Source organism: Pavona decussata, unplaced genomic scaffold (assembly GCF_977016875.1).
Source record: "Pavona decussata unplaced genomic scaffold, jaPavDecu1.1 SCAFFOLD_87, whole genome shotgun sequence".
Classification (NCBI taxonomy): Eukaryota; Metazoa; Cnidaria; class Anthozoa; order Scleractinia; family Agariciidae; genus Pavona; species Pavona decussata.
Window position 1 is genome coordinate 318,395 of NW_028145504.1, and position 24,565 is coordinate 342,959.

Genomic DNA, 24,565 nt, shown 5'->3' on the forward strand with positions numbered 1-24,565 from the left:
GCTAACTATAATAAACAAATTAACCAAAGGTACTTAGATACCTTATGGTGTAAGACACCATTCTTGTCGTACGATTTGCAGCGATCTAAACCAAAGACTTTTTTTACAAGAGAATAGAGTCAGAGGCGAAAAGCAAGTTTTAGACCTTTGAACCGAGTGGTCCAGCAGCTCAAAATGTAGAGCGTCCAGCCAGTTAAATAACACGCGAATTTGATGACATTTCAAAACCCCAAAATGTTGTCTGTCAAAAGAAACCACAAAAAATATATTGTCTAGTTTACGTATAAGTTACCACCCCAGTATGACAAAACTGTCGATTGGTACCTCTGGCCAGAGACAGAGTGATTGAAATAGACTGAAACTTGAAAAACGTTAGGTTAATGTTTTTCAAGTTATCGCATTTTTGTTTCCAAAATGCGCTAGAACAGCCTGAGATCACGAATTGTTTCCTTGCTCTCGTTGTTCTAGAATTATTATTTTTTGCTTAGTTAAGGGCTTATGTCACCACCTTTAACAAAAGCCGGAGGTAAAAAAAAAATGACACTTCCGCTTTTAGGATTCGATTGTCGTCAGGTAATCGGGTTTTGTCTTTTTTGTTTTTTAAAAATCCTAGTAGCAACAGTATCCACGCCTTCTCCCTCATCACCCACCGCAATGCTGAACAATTCGTCTTCAACCGGTTAGTATACGAATTCAGGGAAACATAACATTAATATATGTTCCCTTTATCTGCGTAGTATTTAAATATGCATTCAGTACTGCAATTAGTCAATTAAGAAATAAGATTGGTTAACAGGCCGAATAATATCTGATCGGAGACTCAGGGAATGGTGTTGCCGACAAACTTTATTATCAGTTCACATGGAACACAGTCAGCTAGTAGCCAATTACGTTTGTGCGAGAAAAAAATGGTCACTTGATCACTTTAAAATAATTCCATAGAGACGAATTTTCGGATTCATAACCTAAGGCAAGCACACATCATAAGACTATGAATGCTAACACTTTTTAAAATCATCTAACCATCTAAAAGAAATAAGACAATACTGCAATCCAATATAAGAAAATATCGATCATGATCATGTCTTACCTTGGATAACTTATCTGGCCACGTCTTCATGTCTTACAATTCCAGGTATTCCTCTTCCTCCTTCCCGACCTCCGACGAAGCCAAATGCTCCACCCGTCACGACTGGTAAGTATCACAATGAGCAGTAAATGTCTGGAGACACTGAGGAACGTGTGCAGGGTGTTCATGACGTTTGTGGGATACTAACTTTCAGACAACTTTTTTTCAAGATCTTTTTGTGAGTACCGAAACACATTTCATCTCTTTTGTTTTGGATTTGTAGTACTTTTAGTCGTTTGTCAATTTCTTTCGTCTCATGTCCTCTGGCCCTCACTGAAGAAAACCGAAGCTGTGGAATGTGAGGGCGTTATTTTTTGGCGATGGTTAAACGCCAGAAGCACCTTTATTATTATTATTATTATTATTATTATTATTATTATTATTGGACGTTAACTCTAACTATAATCACTACGTCGCAGAATCTTTCCTCCAAGAAAATGTCCTTCTGCATAAAATCTTCAAATAACATTTTTGTTGTGTTCTAGTTACTCCTCCAGTTCCTCCCAGTCCACCACATTCATTCACACCAAGTAAGTCGGATTTTTCTTCCTGCATACATCATTTTGACCGTTGGCCGCTAACGAGCCATGGCAAGTGCGGGGCGTATAATTGTTTCTCTTGGACAAGTTCCTTCTACATCAAATACTAAGATGATATTTTTGCTGTGTTCTAGCATTTCCTCCAGTTCCTTCCAGTCCGCCACATTCACCATATCCACCCACACCAAGTAAGTTGGATTTCTCAACTTTCTAGATTTAAAAAACGTTGTCCCGTGCAAGGTGGGAACGATATGACCCGTTGGCATTATGGGTAATCTAATCAGCATGCATTAATAAGCTCATAGGTCTAACGTTTCCCAGCAAGCTGTTGGGTCTTATCGTTCATGGTTTATACTGACCTTCTACATGAGAACGGTTTTTCAGTTTATACATCATTTGAAATTGTTGCCACTTAACCCAGGCAGGGCAATTGCATTGCATAACCACATTATGTGTGTTTAAGATGGCGACAAATATAGTGATCATAAAATTTCTTTCAAAAAATATTTTACTATAGCTTTCTATAGCAAAATCTTTCTAACCGAGAAGTGATTGGGGAGTGGGAGGGGGGGGGGGGGGGAGGGCTACAACACAGCAAAGATTTTAGCCAATGGAGGGGGGGGGGAGCTTCTTTAGACGTCATGGGCTGGAATTGGATATTTTTCTGGAGGTTATTGAATAAAAGGGTAGTCTACTCAAGGTATGCGCCGACATAATACACCGTCACGATCTTAATTTTATTTTGGAAAGGTATATAAAGAAGAACATCAATACATCTTTCTTCTCTTGCTTCCCTCATGACAAAGGATAATTGTGATTTGATCGAACGATTCATATATCAGAAAACAATTATTCCACTTAATATTGTCCGCCATACATGAGCTTATATGCAAGCCTATTCCGTAAAAGAGTTGTATTTGTGTTTGATAAGTTTTCCCTCGTAATTTTACTCTGTACTTTTTTGTTCAACGTTCACACTGGAATTTTAATAGACAATGTTTATTTAGCCAATCAGAGTGTGTGTAGTATTTGCAATACAGTAAATGTCTACCTGTTACTAAACTATAAAAATTATTTCTTCAGAACCTTCAGTCTGTGGATTCAAAGCTTTTCAAGGTCGAATTGTGGGAGGATCCGAGGCTCCAAGAAATAGTTGGCCGTGGCAGGTGATGTTAATTTCATCAGGAAACCAGTTCTGTGGGGGCTCCTTGGTGCATCCTCTTTGGGTCATAACTGCAGCTCACTGTGTTCAAGAGAAATCTATATCAAGCTTTCATGTCAGGTGAATTACAAATCTGTATGAACACACTCACCTTCTTAATGGACCATATTCAATAGTCAATCGAGTCGTGAGACGAAACCAATCTTATCACCATTGTCTTTCACTTTATATACAAACAGCTCCATGAAACCAAGCAAGGTTAGCTTTGATCTTAATCAATAAAGTGTAACAAAATTCTCGAATCTGATTAACTGGCGTCTGTTTTTTCAGGTCTCGGTACGAAATCATACTTGTGACCAAGCAAGAATTTAAAAACGAAAAGAAAAGAAAAGCTTTCCTGTGGTCACACAATTATGCAAACGAAACAATCGCTTTCTCTTGACCTATGTTTCTCTTCACACGCCTTCTTTCCTTGGACTGGAGGCCAAGAGGCACATAGACTAGGTGAGGGAAAGTCGGATTTGTGTCGATTTACCCTCGCCACGTCTACTGTTCCCCTGGATCTCCGAACATGTGTTAGTTGTGAATTTGTAGCTCAGTTGACGAGGTGTAATAATATAATACCCTTTCAAAATCTTGCATTTATGGTTTAGGCTTGGAGCCCACTACAGAATGCCAAGTACCAATATCGGAACAGAGCAGGACGTACAAGTTTCAACGATCATTCGCCATCCAAGCTACAACAAGCCAATTCACTTGGCTAACGACGTCGCTCTTCTCAAGCTTGCAGAACCTGCCAGACTTGGAAAAGGGATTGGGCTTGTCTGCTTGGGAAGCAGTGAACACGATCTCTCTTTTTCTAACAAATCTAAATGTTTCATTACTGGATGGGGAACGTTGGCTTCTGGTGGAAACCAGCCAAATGTGTTATTGCAAGCTAAAGTTCCTCTGGTTTCGAAAGAACGATGTCTTGCAGCCTACCCCAGCAGAATCGACGATTCTATGTTGTGTGCAGGTCTGGATCAAGGAGGCATAGATGCCTGTCAGGGTGACAGTGGAGGGCCCTTGGTTTGCGAGTATCTTCCGCATCGGTGGTTTCTTGAGGGAGTCACAAGCTGGGGATGGGGGTGTGCCGCAGCTGCCAAATTCGGAGTTTATGCAAAAGTGCGTCAGTTTACAAAATGGTTAAAGGACACAATGAAACTTTCATCACCAGAAACAGGTGTGCTGTGAGATAGAATAAAATGACAAAGTTATGGAGATTAATCATCAAAATAGATACTCTGATGGAGAGGAAAAGTGAGTTTTAATATACTTATCTCTTAGGGACAAAATTCACGTGCACGAATCCCTCTTAAATCAAAGAAACAACAACAAGAGCTTAAAAACATAAATAAGAAAACCAACCACAACAAAACCATGCGACAAAATCAGTGCAAACGGACAACCCAGTTTTAAAACAACAACAACAACAACAACAACGACAATTTCGCGCTTTCGAGTTCATCAGATCACAGACTTGTCTGACAATATAATGTAACTTCATCCTCAAGTTACAACTCGAGAAGCAAACGTTTATCTTTAGTTATGGTTTGTTTTACATAAATTGCGATAACCTTTCAAAAGCAAACTAAAACTTGCTTAAAAACACCGCGCATGATTTATTTTTAGTTAAAAGTGAATTTAGAAACTTGCATGTTCCTATTTTACTATTACAAGTTGTGTATGTCTATTCATCTATCCTCTAGGACAACCAGTTTCCACAACAGCACCAAGCGTGAGTCCAACATCTCAACAAGGTATAAAAATAATTAAATTGTTTAAGCATATATACTCCATTTATATTCTCGAAATCCGCACTCACTTGTTGGTTCAAGCGTTTGAAATTTTGCATAACTGCACCCAATATGAAAGAGAAATTTCCGTCAACATAAGTGAAATTTGCTTGACACGCCATCTTTATTTTTTAACGGTCTGTTCAGGGATTTTTTTTAAATGAGCATTCTATAAAAACTGTTCAACTGTATTTTTTGTATATCTGTTGTGGTAATTAATGTAATTTATGTTCCTTTCGATGAAGTATCTTGTTAGGAGGAATCTATTAAATTTATGGCGGCTAGGAGAATCTGATACTAGATTATTCTGACCTTTTGGGTGAACATTTAGCTTTGCCAAACAAGGATCGAAAAATAGTTGAACGATCCCCTAACACTAATAAAAATAGCAGCTACAGGCTACAAAGACCAATGAAAATAGACTAGTAGAAGAGGCGCTGTTCTAATGCACATCTTTAGTTACCGTTTTTGTTAGCTTCAGAATGTTCCCACTACACTAATCTCGAGGACAGCGGCAGAGCATCGACCAGCAGACGAAGAGAACAATCCCAGTGTGATGATGTATTAACTCCAGGATGGTACAGATTCCAAGGGGATGCTGGCAATCAAATGGCTACCACTTGCGTAGATATAAACCACTGCGGTACAAATGCGCCAGGCTGGATGAAGGGTGATCACCCTACAGTGGCTCAGAGTGCTTTCAATGTTCAAGTGTGTTTTCATTGGGCAGAGAATTGTTGTCATTGGTATTTAAACATCCGTGTCCGTAACTGCAGTGGTTACTACGTGTATGAATTGAAGAAACCTCCCAGATGTCGTTTGCGTTATTGCGGAAATGGAGAAACATCAGGTAGAGAGAAGGAGAAATAAATTAAAGATCTGTTAAGGAGTTCTTGAAACATTGAAGCCCAATGTCCCTTAAAGATAAAGTCAATTGTATTATTACACAAAAAACAAATCTTTCTTGGTTCTTAAAATTGTTATTACTTTCAACAGGGAAGCATGAAAGTATTGGTGATGAGCCCAAATTTTCGTTTAGTTTGTGACCTTTGTTTCCCAAAAGATCTGCTAAATTGAATTTCGATAGCTTTTTTCCTAGTCAGTGCGTGCCTATGTAGGCGAGGGAAATAAAAATAATTAAAGGTTTGGAATTAAAGAAAGTAAACTTGATGCAGTGTAGTAGCGAGTATAGGTGACTCTTAATTAAATTTAAGTTGGCCGGGTATAGATTGACTGATATAACATATTTCAATTGAATCAACAAGTCTCATTTTTACGAAGTCAGTTAACGTCAGTTTAGCGACGCTAAAGTTTCTACGTTTCGATCTTTTAATTTCAGTTGCAAACACCACACTAGTGCCAAACGCCACAACTACAGGTAAATAGACTCTTGAGCGCTAGCTTGTAAAGCTGAGTATCAACATTCTCCAGTCATATGACAATTGTTTATTTCACACTTCTCTCTTTCTTGATGCTCTGGTTGTGGTACTACCTTGTAATGTAGTCAGCCCCTTGTGATTTCCGTCCTTAATTTTTCCTTTCCCAGTTTCACATGCATAACAGCTCTGTTTTTTTTTTCAGTTGTAATTTTGTCCGGGTGTCAAAGTTACGGGGAAGCCCTTCCCTTCTTCTCTTATTTTGCAGCAAGCACGTTTTGTAACACCTCTTTTGGCTAGTGTTAACGTCAATGTATATTAGAGAAGAATTCGATAAATTTGGATGTCTAACTTGACTGGCGAAAACAAACAGATGTATTGGTGTTTTATAATAAAGGAGAAATTAATTTTTAAAGTCACAAAAGAAGGAAAAAAAAAACATCTTGGGTCACAAAGAAACTTTAGTTCAGCTGTCTCAGTTCTCTCAATAATAATCCGCGTTGCTAGCGGTGTTGCTCGTGTTCCAATATTAAATTTTTGAGGCGTAAACCGCTACCGCTACGCCGCGAGAAGATCGGCTCTTCCCCATTCCTCTCGCGTCTTCGCTGCTCGGCTTCACAACCCAATTCGCCCTCATCCAACATCACGCCAGCTACGCAGGCTATTCAATAGCTTTGCATTTCACCCACTAACTAAGCTGTGAACCTGCTAAGAAGTTAATTTTAAATACACAAACTTTCATGGTATACATTTAACTGTGAGTAAAAGTACTAAAAGATCAAGCAAGTTACATAGTTCTTTTTATAGGCCTTATCACGGTTTTCGACGCCATTTTGACGAGTAGGCAAACAGGCTCGAAATATAAGTGTTTGTATGGAAATCAGATGTCAAATAATTTTCATAAAACATCTTTTCTGAAAAATTCATGAGTTGGAAACTTTTGGCACTAGAAAAAGGATTTTAAGAAAAAATTTTGGAGGAATGTAGCTGTGCCAGAAAGCGTCCAGTCGTGTTTTGAACTTTCCATACATTTCCCTGTATTTTTTTCCCGCGAGCTATTTTTAAAGCAGTTCACGGCTGGTTCGCTAACAGGCAAATGTATGGAAAGTTCAAAACACGACTGGACGCTTTCTGGCACAGCTATATCCCTCCAATTGTTTTCTTAAAATCCTTTTCCTATTGCCAAAAGGTTTCAATTTATGAATTTTTCAGAAGCGATGTTTTATGAAAATTATTTGACATCGGATTTCCATACAAACACTGTTATTTCGAGCCTGTTTGCCTACTCGTCAAAATGGCGTCGAAAACCGTGATAAGGCCTATTGTATATAAGTTAATAATTTTTATGTTTCCAGCTCCATCGCCTCGCTGCGGTATTTCTTCTGTGGCATCGCGCGTCATTGGGGGAGTCAATTCTCAAGTTGGCCAGTGGCCATGGCAGGTACCACAAATATAAACATTTAGTTGTAATTCCAAGTTAAATTGCGGAAATACGACCATTGATTCCTTAAAGTTTCGCTTTAAGTTTTCGTTTGAAGTTCATAATTATTCTTATTGTATTGTTGCTCCAACTTTTTCGATAATACGAATATTGAGCTGTTCTTATTGCGGTGTGATTCCCTTAATGAGTTTGGTTCGCTTTTTCTTCGTTTTATTTTTGAACTGTTGATTCGAGCAGTTTCCAATTGAGTGTGGAAAGAAATTTCACTCAACCAATGAGAAAATAATTGAAATCAATAGTGACTTTCTTGCGCTCTTTTCCCGCGCTTGGCTCTGGTTCGGATGTAGTGGCTTCATGGTCTGATTTGCTCATTGCGCATGGTGGCTTTTGCGCACGGATTTCCCCGCGCTTGGCACCAGTTTGAGAAATGCATTTACTTCGAATACTGATTGGTTCAGTGCACTGCTTGCGAATGTTGTGATTGGCCAGAGTTACTTTGGTTTGGGTTTTAAGACACTCAATAGACCAATTTCGATATATTAAAATTGGAACCTGGCCATGAGGCTTATTAGGGGAATAGAACAAGAAAAATTACATTGAGCCTCAGAGATGAATAATTAATTTTTTTTTGTTCGATTCCCTCAAGCCTCGTAGCCAAGTTAGAATTTTAAAATATCGAAATTGGGCTATTGAAAACCGCTCTATAAAAAATTATACACTTTTATGATCACCTTTTGTTATGATTTTATTGTATCACAGATCGCTCTTCTCAAAGGATCCTCAAAGTCGTTCAGTTGTGGCGGATCTCTGATCGCTCCTGATTGGGTGGTTACAGCAGCGCATTGCATTTCGCCAGGACAGTATGTTAAATGCCGACTTTTGTGGGTGTAACTGCGTTTGTTGACCGGTGCAAGACCATTGCAGTTGTATATGCAACTTAAGCAGTTGCGAAAACAATATCTGAAAAAATCTAGGCTTCAACGGAATTCGAACACATGACCTCTGCGACACCGGTGCAGTGCTCTACCAACTGAGCTGTCCGCAAGCCAACTGGGAAATTGTCATTTTGTGAATTAGTAGTATTCATTGGGGGATGAATAAATGGCTGTATAAGTATATGAACTGAATTATATTTTATATATTTTCACTAGGTCTTCCTGACATCAGTAATATTGTGGGTATTTTTTGAAGGGCAGTACTTCAGCGCTCATTAAAGTACAGCACATAAATGACGTTACCAGTTGCATTACCGTGTAGCAAAACTGGCCTGCAATTTCCTTACTTGGTATTTTGCTCATGAACTACGCTCTCATTTTTTTAGGCCTGCAAATTTCTACACAATACGTCTTGGAGAATATAATCGGTACCTTATTGAGGGGTCTGAACAGGATATCCTGGGAAAACGAGTGATAACTCACCCGGACTATAATAAACCCAGCTCTTTTAATAACGACATCGCCATGGTCCAGTTGGCTAGATCAGCCTCAATGGATAAAAAAGTTGGAATTGTTTGCCTTCCAAGTTCGGATGAACAAGTGTCATCTGCAGCAAAGTGCTATATTACAGGTTAAAAACCATTTTACGCTCCTTTTTGGGTAATATCTAAAAGGAGTATTTAATATCTCGGAAATCAGAAAACCGCCTTCGTACACGTATGTCTTCTCTTCTTTTACATGTTTTAAATAATTGTTGCCCTCATTTGGTCTCACTTAAAACATAATGGAGGTTGGCGCAAAAAAAAGGCTACTAAAATGTTAGGAAATACTTCTCGAAACGTTCCGTTCATTATCGAACGTGTTAGCAGAGTGTGTGCGCAGCTACCACGAAAATTACCAAAAATAATGTGAAGTTTGTGATGGTCAACGGATGTTTAAAAAATGTTATGAAAGCCGAGGCACATCTAAAAGATATTTAATATCTAGCAGGAAGTAACAACTCTTTTGTTTTTAAAAACATCCGAGAAAGGAAAAAAGAAGGCTCAGTAGTATTGAACGTCCATTTGTAGCCATTTAAGACATGATGGTGAACAAACACGTTAGGAAATAAATAGCGCACATGACAGCAAAGAAGGGCACGTTGATCCCAAAATGTCTTGAAAGGTCGGTTTAGATATATTTTGGTGTTTAGTATTGCAATGACTTTTCTCAGTTTACTGATATTCCGGAATATTTCCCGTAGAAAGCACGCCCTTCGTTTCGTTTCAACCAATCCCCATTACGCCATTGTGTCGTTTCTCTTTACGCCGTGACAAGCTTTACTTTCAACCATTAAAGGCATTAATTTCTTCCCTTAAATTGGTCTGGTCAGTTTACTACAATAAAAGTCTTCCTTCTTTAGCCCATTGTGTCAGTGGTAGAGAGTTTTTGTCTGAGGGTATTCGCTCACTCGTTTTCTGTGTTTCCTTCTAGGGTGGGGCAAGATCAGCAATCAAGGATCTGCACACAGCATTCTGCAGCAGGCCGAGATTCCACCCGTTAGTAATGAAGAATGTGCCGCTAAGTTGGCTGAATCTCCAGGTAAGACTCTAAACTACTGTCTCGTTCTGCCTAGTGAAGCAAGTGAGTGACAGCGAAGAAACTAAACAAGATCGACGAGACGAGACAAAGGAAACAAGAAGGAGAAAACCTCCTCCCGCTTGGTTCTCTCCCGGCGGGTAGCTGTTTTGCTCGTTCCAGTCTTTTGGGCTCCCTCCCTTGGTTATCTAGTCTGCAAAGAGTGTTTTTAGTGGATTCAGAAACTGAGTTGATAAGGTAATTTCGTCACTGTCAGTTCTGGAATTTCTATACAGTGGCCTAATTACCTATCGACTAAATTGATAAAACTAAATTTTCGTTTCCACCCCTCTCCAATGCAGCACCACAGTTTCTTTATTTACAACCCCTAGTCTTCAAGAGAGATAAAGAAAGTTGGATCTGTCAATATCTCTTCCGGTTTTTATTTTTATTTATTTTTTTATTTTTTATTTTTTTATTTTTTTATTTTTTTTTTATTGAGTGCTCAAACAAATTACAACACGCTTGTTAAGAAATGCTACTTGTTAAGGTTGATACTTTTTATAATACAGCGCTAAAAAAAAAAATACGAAACTACTTACAATGCGATATTACTAACAAAACGAAACGATACCTACGCTACTAAGAACAATACTAACACTACGATACAATACAATTACTTACAAATTAATGAATTTAATTTAGTTGCTTACAAATGGATAGTATATGCCTTTGCACAGCTAGACTCTAAACATTAATTGTTTAAAAAGTTGGACCATTTTTTATTAAAAGAGAGAAGTTTATTGGTCATAATCGCAATGTATTTTTTCTTCCGGTTGGCGAAGCTAGAGACCTTGCTGTTTGGCTTGCTTCAAAACTTACAATGTGCACTCACATAATACCTTTGCAATGTTGTCTAAGAAAAAAAAGGCACAGAAACACTTATTCAGGCTCAATTATTGTAACCGTTTACCTGTGTAACTACTTAGCTGATCCAACAGTCTTATCTTAAAGCTGCCAACGTGTTCAAAATGCATGTGCTTGCTTGGTGTGTTCCGTCCATGGGTCTGTCACAACACGTTGGTATTACGGGATTTCAATGGCTTCCTGTGAGGCGCGGTGATTTTAAGATCATTTTGATTACTTTTATCATAATAAGATAAAATAAATTCCGTTTGGTGAACTTCTCTACTTTACAGTTTACAAATGCAATGAGTATTAGACATTCTACGTGCAGTTATTTTTCAACAGAACAAAATTAAATGTTCATACTCAGCTTATGAAGAAATTTGGCTGAATATTTTTGTGCCTTTTTTGTATCGCAGGTGGCCACTTATTAAACATAACTTTCCAAATGCTGTGTGCAGGCAAACATGGTTCATTTGTCGGGGGTTGTCACGGAGACAGTGGAGGGCCTTACGTTTGCCAGAAATCCGACAATCAATGGGTTCTTCAGGGAGTGGTGAGCTGGGGATCCCCAGCATGTTCTGCGCTCGACCGCTACACGGTATTTGCTCGTGTTGCAAAGTTTAGAAAGTGGATTGATTCCGTCATGAACTCGTAAAAGTGAAATGAAGTCACAAGCCTGTTGAAAATATTGTAATCGTGCATCTTCTTTAGTATTTCTGATTAGCATGTTGATTGTTCGTAAAGCGCCTATAAGTTACGTTGCCTCAATGTAATAATTAAATCACAATTGTGTTCAAGAAGTGTGCAGTCCCATTATTTTCTCAACCGGTTTTAGTTTTCTTAATACTGAGTGAATTCAGTGACTTTTTCCAACAATTACATTCAAGACCCGTGCAAAGGAGACCAATTAACGTTTTATACATGAATACAGGATGTTTATTACGTTCGACGTAAAAGGAACGTACTCCTAATACAACTTAAGTCTAGATTATATGGGACTATGAATGAAGGGATCTTGGGACTCGTATCTGGCATCCTCCGCAGATTTTGTAGGGCACCAACTTGGCAAGGGATTAAGAGCAGGGGATCGGGATCATCGAACATATAATCTTTGATTATTAGGTTTAGAATGAGAGTTACCGGACACGCTGTCTTTGAGGCAACCGAGTCGGCTACGTAACCGCTAAACAATAGACTCTTATTATTTTGGGAGGCAACCTCGTTATTACAAACAGAAAACAAGGATAACTAAGTACTAATTACTTACAAATGAATACCAAATTCGAGAAGCTACACTTGTGCAGAACCGAATGAAAATGAGAAAAAACGTTTGTTTTAGCTAATAATCGTTAGGTTTGGTACGTTTGAACGTGACCTTTCTAAGATTCCGGGAAGAATGATATATTTTGCTAAATACTGTATGCGACATCAAAAAAGAATGTCAATATTTGGATTTAGTGCCGCGAAAATTTCCCGTAATTCTGAGCCTTTTTTGTTCAAATTAGTAAAAAAGAAAAGGTATTTAATACGAAAACAATTTATGTGTTGTATAGAACACATGGATTTTATTGCAGGACATCATGGGGACCTTATTCAAATGCACGGCAACAATTGTCGCGCCACATTATCTCTAACATTTTTTCTGTGCCTCCCCCCTCTCGACCTCAATATGTTGCTAAACAGGGAAGGACAGGGAAGGGATTGTTCAATGACCTATTTGGTTGTTTCCATAACAAAAGCTAGCTTTTGTTTAAAATGGTTTGTAATACGTGTCATTCATTCATTCATTCATTCATTCACTCATTCATTCATTCATTCATTCATTCATTCATTCATTCATTCATTCATTCATTCATTCATTCATTCATTCATTCATCCATCCATCCATCCATCCATCCATCCGTCCCGTCCGTCCGTCCGTCCGTCCGTCCGTCCGTCCAGCCGTCCGTCCAACCAACCAACCATCCATCCATCCGTCCGTCCGTCCGTCCGTCCGTCCGTCCGTCCGTCTGTCCGTCCGTCAGTCCGTCCGTCCGACCGACCGACCGACCGACCGTCCGTCCCCTGACCGTCCCTTCGTTCGTTCGTTCATTTATTTATTCGTTCATTCTTCGTTCGTCCATCTGTCCGTCCGTCCAGCCATCCATTGTTTGTTTGTTCATTCATGCATTCCTTTAAAGAATAAACTGCAAAGGACCGCAAAACGAAAAAGCTGCAAGCATATGCAGGATCTGTAAAAGATCTATTTAGCCAAAAATAAATACAAGTAGCTCAAATAACCGCAAGGCTGATCTGACTGCGTACAAAACTTAACACGACAGTTCTTGGGCTACTGTTATTCTTCTAAAGACTGTCGCAAGAATTCAAATCTTCCCGTATTGGGATACATTTATTCTGAGGAGAGCAAGATAAAATTAACAAGAGTTTTCATGCCATAGATTTCCTTTATTCCACGCTTTATCAATTTTTATCACACAAATTTCAAGATTTCATTGTCTGATCGATCCAGTTCCGGAACTTAGCAACCCTTCCAAACACAGTGTATCGCTCAGTAGCAGAGCACCTCGGGGAACCCCAGCTGACGTCACCCTGGAGAACCCAATTGCCGTTAGCACCCTGGCAGACGTAAGGGCCACCACTGTCTCCATGGCAGCCACTGAGAATAGTGCCACTGACACCAGCGCACAGCATGTATTGAGTGATCTGAAGAGACGATCCTCCTATTAAAAACAATAGATCGGGTTAACTAAACGTGATAGCAGAATGTCTCGGACATTTGCCGAGAGGGAATGAACTCTTTAATGAATGGCATACTTCTTATGACGATTTTGTTTTGTCCCACCATGCTATGAGAGCATAAGGTGATTGCGATGGATCTTTCAAGTGATACAAACCTACTTAAAAACAAAAAAAAAATGACTTCAGTCGCGTACCTGGTGATGCCGCTAGTTTTCTTGCACATTCGCTGTTGGTGACCGGTGGCATTTGAGCTTGCTGAAGAATGTTGTGAGAAGATCCTGGGTGTTTTATCTTGCCCCATCCTAAATGAAAATGTAAAGGAAAAAATACATCTTTATAACTGAGTTTTGAGCGCGGTGGAATATTAATTCTTATTACAACTGCTATCAGTGCTACAAGGATTCCCATTTGCTTGTTGATTCTCTCAACGTAAAATGGGTCGAATAAAAGCTTTACCGATTCAAGGATCTGTACAGGCCCGGCCCGCAAATGATCCCCGGACGGGAAATGATCCCCAAATTGGACCGCAAATGATCCCCGGACCGGAAGTGATTCTAATAAAACGTACCGCAAAACGAAGGAATGTCCTGGACTCCACGTCAGTTCACGGATATATGAGGAAAACACAAATTCCTCAGGATTTTATAACAACAATAGAAACCGGTAAACGTGCTGTGCCAAAAGACAAAATTAACCTGGCAATATTTAATTTTTGGACAAAACATAAATTCTATTGATTTTAACGTGTCAGTCTCGGAGATTATTACACCTTTGATTTGAAAATACATTTTCCTTCGCAATTAGCTATTGCTTCAATATTTTAAAACTCTGTTTTAGAAATGTTAGATAGGATACTTAACTCTTTTAAAACGAAATTGAATTTTTCTCCTTGATCTAGGTCGTGCAATTAACAAACTTTATCGGAACCCTTTCGACAGTCCAACATACGCTTATAGGTGGCCCAACCTCAAGCTGTGAGCGATTATCACTTGAGCAATAGCTGTCACTGCGAAAATATGACAGTTTGTATGGGAATATTTACGATCGGGTTTACGAAGTAGAAATACTGTAAAGTTCTTAATAAAAATGACATACCTTCTAAGAACTTTACAGTATTTCTACTTCCTAGGCCTGATTATAAAGTGCAATAGCGGTCACGGCACAAGTATGGGAAAACATTCCCATACTTGCGCCGTGACTGCTATTGCACAAGAGACCGTCACAAGATGATCATAGCTCACAGCTTGAGCTGGGACTACCTGTGCACATGAGATTTTTTTTTTTTGTTGTTGTTTTTTTTGGAGGCGTGAGAACAAGGAAACAATCCTCACTTGCGAAAGCGACGGCTATTTGGAGTGAACAGAGCTCATTATTTAAACCAGGTTACTGTGGGAAAATGGCGTGGTTGAATTTGCTGTTTCCCCTTGCGCTTGCTTTCGCTTTTTTTTCCCAGTATTTACGGTATAGGAGATAATGACAAATCTGACAAGAAAGAGACGCCTGAAAAGAAAAAAGAGGTATGTTTTAGTAAAGACTCATGCAGGTCTATGCCGACGACAGTGTGTTTCGCGAAAATTGTTTAAAGGAAGACTGGGAATCGTATTAGCCCGAAATGATATTAACATATTTACACGATGAAATCAATTTTGGACGACTTAGATAGTTATGCTTAAAGTGCCCTTGCATGATTATTATTATTATTATTTTTTTTTTTATTTTTATTTGTGTATGAATCAACACATACCGCAAAGAAGTTCGGAGAAAATTTTTTTTTTTTTTTTTTAAACTTGCTAAAGTCATCAATGACCCGCCTTAAATTTTTGTTGTGTTTGCATAGAGTATTTAAATTCTCGTCTCCTCTGGTTCTCATTTGATCTTAGGTTTCACAGATGTATCGAAGAAATAACAAAAACAATATTTTATCCAGTTAACGGCCTTTCGGTTGTACTGTTAAGATTCATTTCGTATTGTTAGCCCTATTAAAAAAAAGGATTTTCGTAAAATTCGTACCCATTTTTGGCGTTGTAATCGTACAAGTTAAAAATATACATGTATATTCCAGTTTATAGGACTATTGATTTTCTTTTTATTTGCACTTAGCAGCTACACTGTAATTTTTAGACTAAAAAATTTGCATGCAAAGCGTTTAAATAAAATGATTGTTGCGTTATAAGAAAAAAAATTAAGTGTATAAAGTTTAAATACAATGTCCAAATTCCCAAGTCCATTCCATTCTATATTTATTGATGAGGCGACGAAATCCGGTCGGGGATCATTTGTGGTCCAATTTGGGGATCATTTCCCGTCCGGGGATCATTTGCGGTCCAAATTGGGGATCATTTCCGGTCCGGGGATCATTTGAGGGCCTGTACAGATCCTTCAATACGTTATGTGGCATTTTGATGCCAAAACGAATGTGACCAATTCGTATCGCACGACGGTAACGCCAGCAAAAATGTCACTTAGAAATAAATATTCATATCATCTTAGCTACTTTGTGAGTATTCCAATCCGTTCAACTTGCACATTGTGAACGACTTATCCAGGAATATCGTCAGTAGCAACGCCGGCCGTCCAATGCCAGAAAAAAAAGAAGGAAAAAAAAACCGTCGAGTGCCCACGCTCTGCTTAAAACTTTGAATTTTTTTTCACGACGTTAGGGCATTAAGTAGCAACGACGACGGCGTCAACGAGAATATCAGCAAATAGGTATTTTGTTAAGCAACATACTGGCTTTGCACGTGCATTATACTCTTTGGTACAATTAATTTTTATATGCCTCTTTTATTTGACATGAAAGCATTAGATACTACTAAAACAAGTCTACTCAACCCGTAAAACATCAAATTGTCAACATAGGCGCAGACAGTACACGTTAGCGTTCCTTTTCTTGGCGTATTGAATATCTGTTGGACATAAAGAAAACCTCCAAAAAGCTCGCAGAGAAAAAAACTTGGGAATTTTCTAACGAGGCGTCTAACTTTTACTCTGTGACAACCATCAGAAAAAAATACTGACGTTTTCGTTTGTAAACGCTTGCTCGAAAGGATTTACCCCACCTTTTCTTCTCTGATTCTATTTCATTTGTTTACCTCGAAAGCAGAATATTATAGCGCGCAATGATGCATGCATCTAGTGTCGAGAGAGGCTAGAATTTTTAAATCAACTCACCTGTAATGTAGCATCTGGACGAGGTCGGAACCATTTCATCTTGGGCTGGCAGACACACAGTTCCAACTCGAGCGTTCAGAGTAGCCGGCCTCGACAGCTGAATCAAAGCGATGTCTTTGTCAATCGTTCTCGATGAATATTGGGGGTGTTTTATCACTCGCTTGGCTGTTATATCTTGTTCAGTTCCTTCGGAAACCAAACGGTTATGATCACCTAGGCGGATGGTGTAATAACTGGCTGTCCTGTGGATAAATTACAAGTAACAGCTTGGGTCCGGTTGTTCGAAAGTCAATTAACGCTGATCTATGATTAAAGTTAACCAAGGTTTTTATCTCCCTCGTTAAAAATGTTATCGGGGTGGGGGAGGGGGGGGGGGGGGGAGGTAAGTTTTAGCTAATGCTAAAGAAACGTCCAAGGCAAAACTAAAGGACAAAAATCTTTTGGGAGAATCGTTATGGATTAGTCAATAAACTCGAATCAAAGTTCTAGTTAAACCAGGATTAGCTTAATCGGACTTTCAACAACTGAGTCCTGAATATTTATCTATCGGGGGAAAAAGTAATGGCCTGGTTTATTGACTGGAAATGGTTTAATTATTTCACTTTTGTAAAATTTGCTGCCTTATTATACGTATTAAAACAGTTCTCCTAATAACACCGCATGCAGGTGGCATATGCCAGCATATTCTCGTGAATTCACGTAATTCGACCAGACGCGTTGCTTCTATTGTTGGCAGCAAACGTGGTTAATAGTTTGCTTGAACGCAATTAATATTATTTATTTAACAGCAAGTTTTGTTTTCTTATTTATTTGGTTAACTACCCAGAGAAAGAACAACAGCCACATTCCCGCATTTACTTACGTTGTAGAAATACAATGCGCTGCTGTGACAACCCAATCAGGAGCGATCAGAGATCCACCACAACTGAACGACTTGGAGCTTCCTCGAAGGAGGGCGATCTAATATAAAAGAATATAAAAATTAACTGTGTTTAATAATAGGGACTCAGGATCTAAACATACTTCTTCTATGTGGCTACTGGTCTTTTTTTAAACCTCGCTCGAACGGTGGACCATTTTGGAGACACTTATTTATTTGAACAATATTGATAGAGGAAATTTCCGGTTTAGGGGTGCTGGTTTGAATGGTTTTAATGTGTTTACATTAAATTATTATTTATAGTAAGGACACAAATATAAATAAGTAAAAAGTTCCAAACTAGAACGGACTGAAAAAATTTTTTGATATTTAAAAATGTTCCTTTGAGCTCTTTAGAGAGTTTTCCAACCATCTAATAGTCCTAGGGATTGTGATCCATGTTTGCCCCACTAATTTTAAAATGCACTTGAAACTTCTTAGTTCTTGAGGGAGCCTTAACAGGTCCTTCGTCCTTATCCAAAAGGTATGTACAGTCAATGTATGCTGAAATCATTTAGTAAATTATTTTGAAATTGAAAACAATGCTGCTAGTCCTATTTTGACATGCAAAGCACGCGAAGTGCCAGCCATCCGCAGAATTTGGTGCAAAAGAAATAGTTTTTTTTCCACATTTATCTAAGATTTCGAGTCCAGTTTTTCTAGTTCAGTATGGTGATTAAAGTACGAAGCAGGTCACGCGTTTGATAACTGTGTATAACATATTTAAAGGGAAAAAAGTGAGCTTAGCTGAATAAAAATAAAAAAGTTTTCCTGACGCAATGTTTTAAACAATATATAGAATTATTTGGCCTCACCTGCCAAGGCCAATTTCCTGGCTTTGCATCCACTCCTCCAATAACACGAGTCACTGGGGACTTGCCACATGACCCTGGAGCCGAAGTGGGAGGAACTAATAATAATAATAATAATAATAATAATAATAATAATAATAATAATAATAATAATAATAATAATAATAATAATAATAATAATTAATATGAACCTTTATCTTCTCTCAGTCAGTGTTTATAGCGCAATGTGCAAAGGTTGCCTCGTATTTAACTTTTAAAAAAAAGTAGTTCAAACTGAACATGACAAAATTGGAAATCCAAGCTGGCAGGAGGTGGAACAATTGACTATTTACAGGCGTCACCGAGCAGTTGATCTCGGGGATTCCTAGAAACTTCAACTCCATCTAGCGGCCATAGTGGGAAATGACCAAGCGAGCGCCGGATTTCAAGTTCAGTCAAGTTAATCGCTCGGCCACTTGGTAGCCTCCTGGGGTGACTTGAAGTGACCACAGCAAAACTAAATAGTCCTAAGCATCAGCATGGTTAAATGCTAAGGTCACTTATTTTGGACCTAAATTTATTATCATTTCACAGAACATTAATGCGGCGCTGCAATTTGACATCACGATTTATTCCCCATGTGAACAGCGGATGGGAAAAAGCCTGACATTTCAGCATACAGCATTAGAGCATACAGTATTTCCTTGCTTATTTGTTTGTTTGTTTTTGAAGGAGAAAAGTTTAATTTCAATTGGCCCTTTGAATTTGCTAAGCTTTATAAACTGATATTGTAATTGTGCCTATAACCATTACATATATATCTCTTTCATTGTAAACATTGTAAAAAAGATCATGCGCTTGTAGCCTCTTTTGATTCGTCACACAATTTTTGTAAGAGAACGATTGCGTGACGAGAAAAAGAGCGTGTGCGAGGGAGGCCAATTAGTCATTGCAGTAGTTTCAAATAATTTTGAACCTGCCTTGCCGTTTTCGAATGTAATCCCTTTGTGAAGATTTTTTGGTGGTCTTCGTTAGTTATAAACGTAAGATCGTGTTAGTTTTTGTCTAAGAACGTGTCTTTTTTCAGTGAGTTATTTGTTCATGTTCATGTTATGAAGGAAATCAAAGCACTATTAACCTACCAATGGGACACATGTTGCAGGATTTTTGACAGTTTTTCTGTGCCCACGCTTTGTTTTGATTGCAGAAGTTTCCACAAGAAGCAACATGTGGACAGACGAATGCAAATGTTGTACTGTCCTCACAACCTGAAGAAATATACCAGACAGTTTCAGCGTGTTAATAATGAAATTGGGAATGGGCTCATGTTTGGTAAAAAGTCTGCTTGTTCGTCTTCCTACAGTGTAAATGACAATCTGAACTTAACTATTTCTTTTAGAATCCTAAGGTACAGAACATATTTTGCTAAGCAAAAGTTTTTGATAAGCTCAATAAGAGAATTATCAAAGTTTTCTATTTCACAATTGGCCGTAAAAAAATTATAAAGTGACCCTTCACAGAACTGCCTGCCAGAAGCGGCGGTGACCAACGTTGCCTGCCATGGCCATTTGTTAATCTTTGCATTATCGCCACCCACGATACGAGGGTGAGATGGTCTACATCCGCAATCTTGAAAATGAAGTTATATCTTCGCTATATCTTCATTTACTTCCTGTGAACAGGGAAGATAGTGATCAGTACTTTGAGATGTTTTCAAAATTGTTTACGGAGCTATTTTTGCACACTCTTATGGCAAAAGGAAAGTATTATTATTAGCAACACTAAAGCATGTTTAAGCCATCTGATCTCTTTGCAAAGAAATTTGTTTGGTCTGGCCTTGGATAAGTAGGAATAAATTAAAGTGAAAAACTTAACTGGAAAAGTTGTTTAGTTCGTCCGAAAAGTGAGAAATACTCTTTTGGAACTGAACTGAACTGAACTGAAAAGTTCAAATGACACTTAAAAGAATACACAAAAAAGAAAGAAAGAAAGAAAGAAAAAAGAAAGAAAGTATTTGCCTTCGGACATTAGGAATGAGCAAAAGAAACGATTTTTAAACATCTTCTTATATTCAAAATGTTACATGACAAGTTTCAGGTAAACGCTTTAAACTGGATTGGATATTAACAAATGAATCATGCCTACAAAAAGCTCGTACACAGGGTGTTGCAAGGAAGCTGGCTTCCTTTGATTATTAAGCTCACAGCTGTGTGCTATCAATACTGAAACATCAACCAAACCTCCAGGTGGCGGAGCTGGTGTTTGTGGTGGGGGTGGGGTTGGTGGTAAGCCTGAGCAACTTCCTGGCCTCAGTGAAAAGTCGTCAATGGCGATGTCCCCTTGCCAGCTTGATCCTCTAACCCCCTCAAACAACACTTGGACCTTAAAACAAAGAGAGTAGTGATATTAGGGTTGGGCGATAAAGCAAACTTTTTCATGACTGATCGTGGAACACGATAATTAATATATTTCATGTCCTTAATTAGTCATTGAGCACTGCAATTACTTTCGTTGATCTTTGATCTGTTGCAAACATTCTATTACAGTCTTTGTCAGCTCGTTTTATTACAAATGGAACTTTCATTGTGTTCTCTACAGAATATGTTGTCACAGCGGCCTCATGTATTGGGTCTGCCATTCTAGATCTGATTGCGTTTTTCAGAAACTACCTCAATTGAACTGAAGTCATAACAAATTGCTAAAACAAACGAGAAAAGTAGAATGCCAAAGAAATTTTACGGAGGAGAATTTTTTGTGAAAAACTGGCTTGGTTTTCTAATTTTTTTGGCGCAGGTGATACATCATCATTCAATTCCTGCGGTACTCATCACCTTATTTTTTGTTTGGCATTTTAATGACTTGGTCTTGCCTGCTGTGAGGCATTTGCAAGTTGTTTTAAAAAAACCTAGTCCTGGCCGATAGCGCGTTTGATTAGCTCATGACATGTCAACCACCTTCTAGAAAAGCTTTATTCATTTTGTGTTTTCCATTTGGTATGAACGAATAATGAACAGCAAAGTCCACGTCAGTTGATGAACGACCACTTGAATTCATCTGGCAGAAGAGCAGAGGGTTTCGATTCGAAGACGTTTGGTTTTTTTTTTCCAGATTCCAGGAAATTTAAAATTTTTAACTTTTGTTGTTCTTATAAGTGTGTTTTGTTTTGTCTTTCTTTTTCTTTTAATATGCTATGTTTTCATGTGCAAGTTAATATGTAAGTTTTGCAGCATGGATTACCAGAAACAGTCTCGTAAATACGTCATACTTACGGCACTTCCGCTTGCAGTGATGTCAACCTCGGCTTTCTTCCAGTCAGTTCCTTGGCTTCCTGACTTGGAAAATTTTATCTGACCACCACTGTATACTTTCAATGCACCAATAGCTCCTCCATTCATGTGGTAATAGAAGGTCATGCAAAAACCACCGCTTCCAGCAGAAGTAAATGAAAGCTTGGCGTTGTCATTTGGCACCCTTGGACTCGAAGTCTCAATGTACATGTATTTTCCTTGAAAAGACAGAAAGCAATCAAATGATTTCCAGACGAGAGTTTCTAAAACCTTCCGAAAGTATTTCTGGAGTAAAAGACTATTTTACGGGCACAATGTTCATTGCCATAAAATCAAAAAAGCTTAGGCGTCAAAAACTTAACTGGATAATAATAATAATAATAATAATAATAATAATAATAATAATAATAATAATAATAATAATAATAATAATAATAATAATAATTTACTTTGGCGAAAGAATTACCGTAATATTACAATAAAAAAAGGAGAAGAAGAAAAAAAGAAATTCAAAACACATGCCCTATGTATACAGTCAAAATATGCCAAGTTAGATTAAGTTGAGTTAGGTCAAATTAAATTCTGAGGTGCGCTGGGTTCGTCTTACAATATCTTAGGTTATGGCCTAGATCCACAGCCTTGTCTAAAAGCACATGGGACTAGTTGATACATAAAAACCACAACCCATTAAGAAGAAACGGGTCGAAAATTCTTCCAGGTTGCAAATTCAAACACACGTCAGCGGGAGTGTGAAAGAACCGTTTATGATAAGAAAAAAAGCTAATAAGAATAAAGTATAGGGTACTCTTTGTCGTCCCCATTCTAACTCAAGATCCTCTTTTTAGTTAATTGTATCCTCAAACCGCCTGGAGGACGTTTAGGTAGAACATTTAGTCATATTTAAATCGAAAAAAAGTAAATTTAATAAGCTGTATAATATGTTATATTACTTATTGTAGTTAACTGTATTCACTTATTGTAATGCTTCAAAGTTACTCTACGTATATAATGTATGTTAAGCTTCCAACCCTCTAGGGATACGTGTGTGTAAGAAATATAGAGATAGAGACTATTTACGCACTCATAAACTGTCCAGGTTTCCAGAAGTTTCCCGAAGCTATTTTGAGCCAACTGTGATGTTCGTAAGGCAGGAAATTACCGGTTAAACCAGTTTTTGGCATGTTATGATTCCAGAAAGTTCTGCTACGTTATATAAGCAAATGCGCATTGTCCCCTCTCTCTGCCTTAAGTTGAATAAAAGTTATGTGTTCCAAGTGCTGAATTCGTTTTGGTGTGTGTTTCTGACTGTTGACGCGTTGGACAACGAAACTTTCAAAATATTTGGATGTTTTTCTTACTTCAATTGCAAATAATGATAATAATAATAATAATAATAATAATAATAATAATAATAATAATAATATTAATAATAATAATAATAATAATAATAATAATAATTATAATAATTAAAAATAAAAAATTGCTATTTACAAGTTAAAAGTATATAAAAAAGAGCGATTAAAAAAACCTATTCACAATTTATTTCGATTAAAAAGAATGATAATATTTTCAAGCAATAATGTTTTTGTAAAGAAAAAGAAAAAAAAAAAATGTCATGAAGTTTTTAAAAAATTAACTTCGGCATTTATAAATCAGTTCCACTTGATATTTTCAAGTGGAACTGATTTATAAATGCCGAAGTTAATTTTTTAAAAACTTCATGACATTTTTTTTAAAAAAGAAAAGAAAAAAAGAAATAAACAAAATAAGCATCTCTCAAATAATAATAATACTAATAATAATAGTAATAACAATAATAATAATAATAATAATAACAATGATAATGATAATGATAATGATAATGATAATGATAATGATAATGATAATGATAATAATAATAATAAAAAATAATAATAATAATAATTATACGAATAATATCGTCACCGTATTTATCACCGTATTCTTACAATAGGCGCTGACTTCTGATAACCGCTCCAATTTTAAATTATGCGTACATACCAGGGAAAGCCCCTTACACGTAAACACGTAATACCCTCCGCCATTAGAGTTTTGTGATTGAACAGAATAATAACGAAGCTTAATGACATTTGTGTTTCGAGGTTCATCTCATATCTCTTTACAAGTTTTACTGGACCTTGTCGTATTCTCATAATCATTTCTCTTTTTTTCCCGAAGTATTTAGTATTTAGTCAACGCATGGTAAATCTCCTGTGTTCAACAATAGGTGGCCTATTTGGAGTCCATAAAAAGAAACTTGATCGGCCGTACGCTATATCGTTTGAAAAAACGTTTAACTATAAAGTTGTGATAAAACATTACTCAAAATCTTTTTAAGATTTCAAAGATGGCTAAAATACGACGAATTTTCGACGACAGCTAAACGTCATTTTAATTATGGTCAAAAAGTGTATACGTTTTAATCAATAAACACTAAAAAGAACAATGGGCGATCAAAAAGTTGTAACGTAAGACTGAAGAAAGTCACAAGTTAAACAAAAAGAAATTTTACACACACCTGATCCACCATGACCTGCTGATGGTCCTGTACCAGAGGATGGTGTAGAGCCAGACCTCAGTGTCCAGTCAAACTTGTCTGATGTTTCCTGTTTCCATCCCGAGCACAAACCGCTGTCAAAGGTGCACGACACTGGAGAGGAAGGTAAGAAGGTCATAAATCACAAACACAGTGTCCTATTCTTTGCAGTTGAATTAAAATTAGGTTGAGAAATACTGACAAGTGAATTTCAGATTTGA

At 37.6% G+C, this 24,565-nt stretch overlaps 2 protein-coding genes across 4 annotated transcripts; one reads left to right on the forward strand and one right to left on the reverse strand.

Moving 5' to 3' along the window:
- Positions 1 to 622: 622 nt before the first annotated feature.
- On the forward strand, positions 623 to 11,675 carry LOC146474615 (ovochymase-1-like). Of its 3 annotated transcripts, XM_085116363.1 has the most exons (14): positions 623 to 679; positions 1,136 to 1,195; positions 1,615 to 1,659; positions 1,803 to 1,856; positions 2,752 to 2,950; positions 3,484 to 4,052; positions 4,579 to 4,629; positions 5,141 to 5,515; positions 6,005 to 6,043; positions 7,397 to 7,482; positions 8,242 to 8,342; positions 8,804 to 9,048; positions 9,891 to 9,998; positions 11,300 to 11,675. In XM_085116363.1, the coding sequence occupies exons 1-14, from the start codon at positions 655 to 657 to the stop codon at positions 11,536 to 11,538; spliced, it is 2,196 nt and encodes a 731-aa protein (XP_084972489.1). In that variant the 5' UTR covers positions 623 to 654; the 3' UTR covers positions 11,539 to 11,675. The 3 variants fall into 3 exon arrangements, with proteins under 3 accessions (XP_084972489.1, XP_084972490.1, XP_084972491.1); XM_085116364.1 differs by lacking the exon at positions 1,803 to 1,856; XM_085116365.1 differs by lacking the exon at positions 8,804 to 9,048 and having other exon boundaries at positions 11,300 to 11,435.
- A 1,689-nt stretch (positions 11,676 to 13,364) lies between these two features.
- On the reverse strand, positions 13,365 to 24,483 carry LOC146474616 (chymotrypsinogen B-like). The gene is made up of 8 exons (XM_085116837.1): positions 24,327 to 24,483; positions 21,773 to 22,008; positions 20,744 to 20,885; positions 18,528 to 18,622; positions 17,656 to 17,753; positions 16,794 to 17,035; positions 13,817 to 13,924; positions 13,365 to 13,603 (listed from the first exon to the last, which is right to left on the reverse strand). The coding sequence occupies exons 1-8, from the start codon at positions 24,481 to 24,483 to the stop codon at positions 13,365 to 13,367; spliced, it is 1,317 nt and encodes a 438-aa protein (XP_084972963.1).
- Positions 24,484 to 24,565: the final 82 nt, after the last annotated feature.

Excerpts from the sequence above, each read along its gene's own strand:
- LOC146474615 (XM_085116363.1), top strand. The coding sequence starts at position 655 with ATGCTGAACAATTCGTCTTCAACCG. Across the intron at positions 6,044-7,396 it reads GCCAAACGCCACAACTACAG|CTCCATCGCCTCGCTGCGGT; the intron begins GTAAATAGACTC and ends TTATGTTTCCAG. Across the intron at positions 9,049-9,890 it reads AGCAAAGTGCTATATTACAG|GGTGGGGCAAGATCAGCAAT; the intron begins GTTAAAAACCAT and ends GTTTCCTTCTAG.
- LOC146474616 (XM_085116837.1), bottom strand. The coding sequence starts at position 24,483 with ATGACCTTCTTACCTTCCTCTCCAGTGTCGTGCACCTTTGACAGCGGT. Across the intron at positions 22,009-24,326 it reads AGCAGGTCATGGTGGATCAG|GAAAATACATGTACATTGAG; the intron begins GTGTGTGTAAAA and ends TGTCTTTTCAAG. Across the intron at positions 13,925-16,793 it reads GTCCAGATGCTACATTACAG|GATGGGGCAAGATAAAACAC; the intron begins GTGAGTTGATTT and ends ATTTTCATTTAG.